This window comes from Corvus brachyrhynchos, unplaced genomic scaffold, assembly GCF_000691975.1.
Source record: "Corvus brachyrhynchos isolate BGI_N302 unplaced genomic scaffold, ASM69197v1 scaffold166, whole genome shotgun sequence".
Taxonomy (NCBI): domain Eukaryota; kingdom Metazoa; phylum Chordata; class Aves; order Passeriformes; family Corvidae; genus Corvus; species Corvus brachyrhynchos.
In genome coordinates this window covers 24,468-25,267 of record NW_008239671.1, presented here as the reverse complement: position 1 = coordinate 25,267, position 800 = coordinate 24,468, and the positions used below count along the sequence as shown (strand labels likewise).

The window sequence follows — 800 nt, the reverse complement described above, 5'->3', positions numbered from 1 at the left end:
AGCCCGATTTCCAGGCAGGAATTCCTTCCCAAAATCCCCGCTGGATTCCAGTTTCCCACTGGGAAGCCATTCCCTGGCTCCTGATCCCGAATCCCTGATCCCAAATCCCTGATCCCAAATCCCTCTGCGGCTCTCCTGGAGCCCCTTTAGGCTCTGGAATGGACTCCAAGAAATCCCTGGAATTCCTTCTCCAAGGGAGCATTCCCAGCTCTCCCAGCCTGATCCAGAGGGGCTCCAGCAGCTCCATGGTTTCCCCTGGAATTGCTCCTTTGGAATGCTGTTGGTATTTGGGAGCTGGAGGCGCAGAATTCCCGCTTTTCTGCCCTTCCAGAGGCACAGAATTCCCGCTTTTCTGCCTTTCCCCAGGCACAGAATTCCCACCTTTCTGCCCTCCCCAGGCGCAGAATTCCCGCTTTTCTGCCCTTCCAGAGGCACAGAATTCCCACCTTTCTGCCCCTCCCCAGGCGCAGAATTCCCGCTTTCCCCAGGCGCAGAATTCCCACCTTTCTGCCCTCCCCAGGCACAGAATTCCCGCTTTTCTGCCCCTCCCCAGGCACAGAATTCCCGCTTTTCTGCCCCTCCCCAGGCACAGAATTCCCACCTTTCTGCCCTCCCCAGGCGCAGAATTCCCGCTTTTCCCACTGCTCCATCCCATGGAAAAACTCAGCCTTTGTGCATCCTGGCTTCGCTCCTCGTGGAGTCTCTGGAATCCATGGAAAACCGGGAAAATGGGATCGGCCCCTCAGGGCAATTCCCAGCTTTCCTCTGCTCCCACATCCCTGCCGGAGCAACCGCAGGAA

At 57.5% G+C, this 800-nt stretch overlaps 1 protein-coding gene across 2 annotated transcripts in view; it reads left to right on the top strand.

Annotated features, from left to right (window-relative positions):
• Nucleotides 1–800, top strand: part of LOC103621126 — an 11,704-nt gene that overhangs the window by 5,027 nt on the left and 5,877 nt on the right. Inside the window, exon 2 of one of the 2 annotated variants that reach the window (XM_017742431.1) lies at nucleotides 619–800. This exon is cut by the window's right edge and continues 317 nt beyond it. The exons of the other annotated variant lie outside the window; for it this stretch is intronic. Within the exon in view, the coding sequence (XP_017597920.1) occupies nucleotides 619–800 (182 nt within the window). The remainder of the gene's footprint in view (nucleotides 1–618) is intronic. 2 annotated transcript variants of the gene reach the window in all.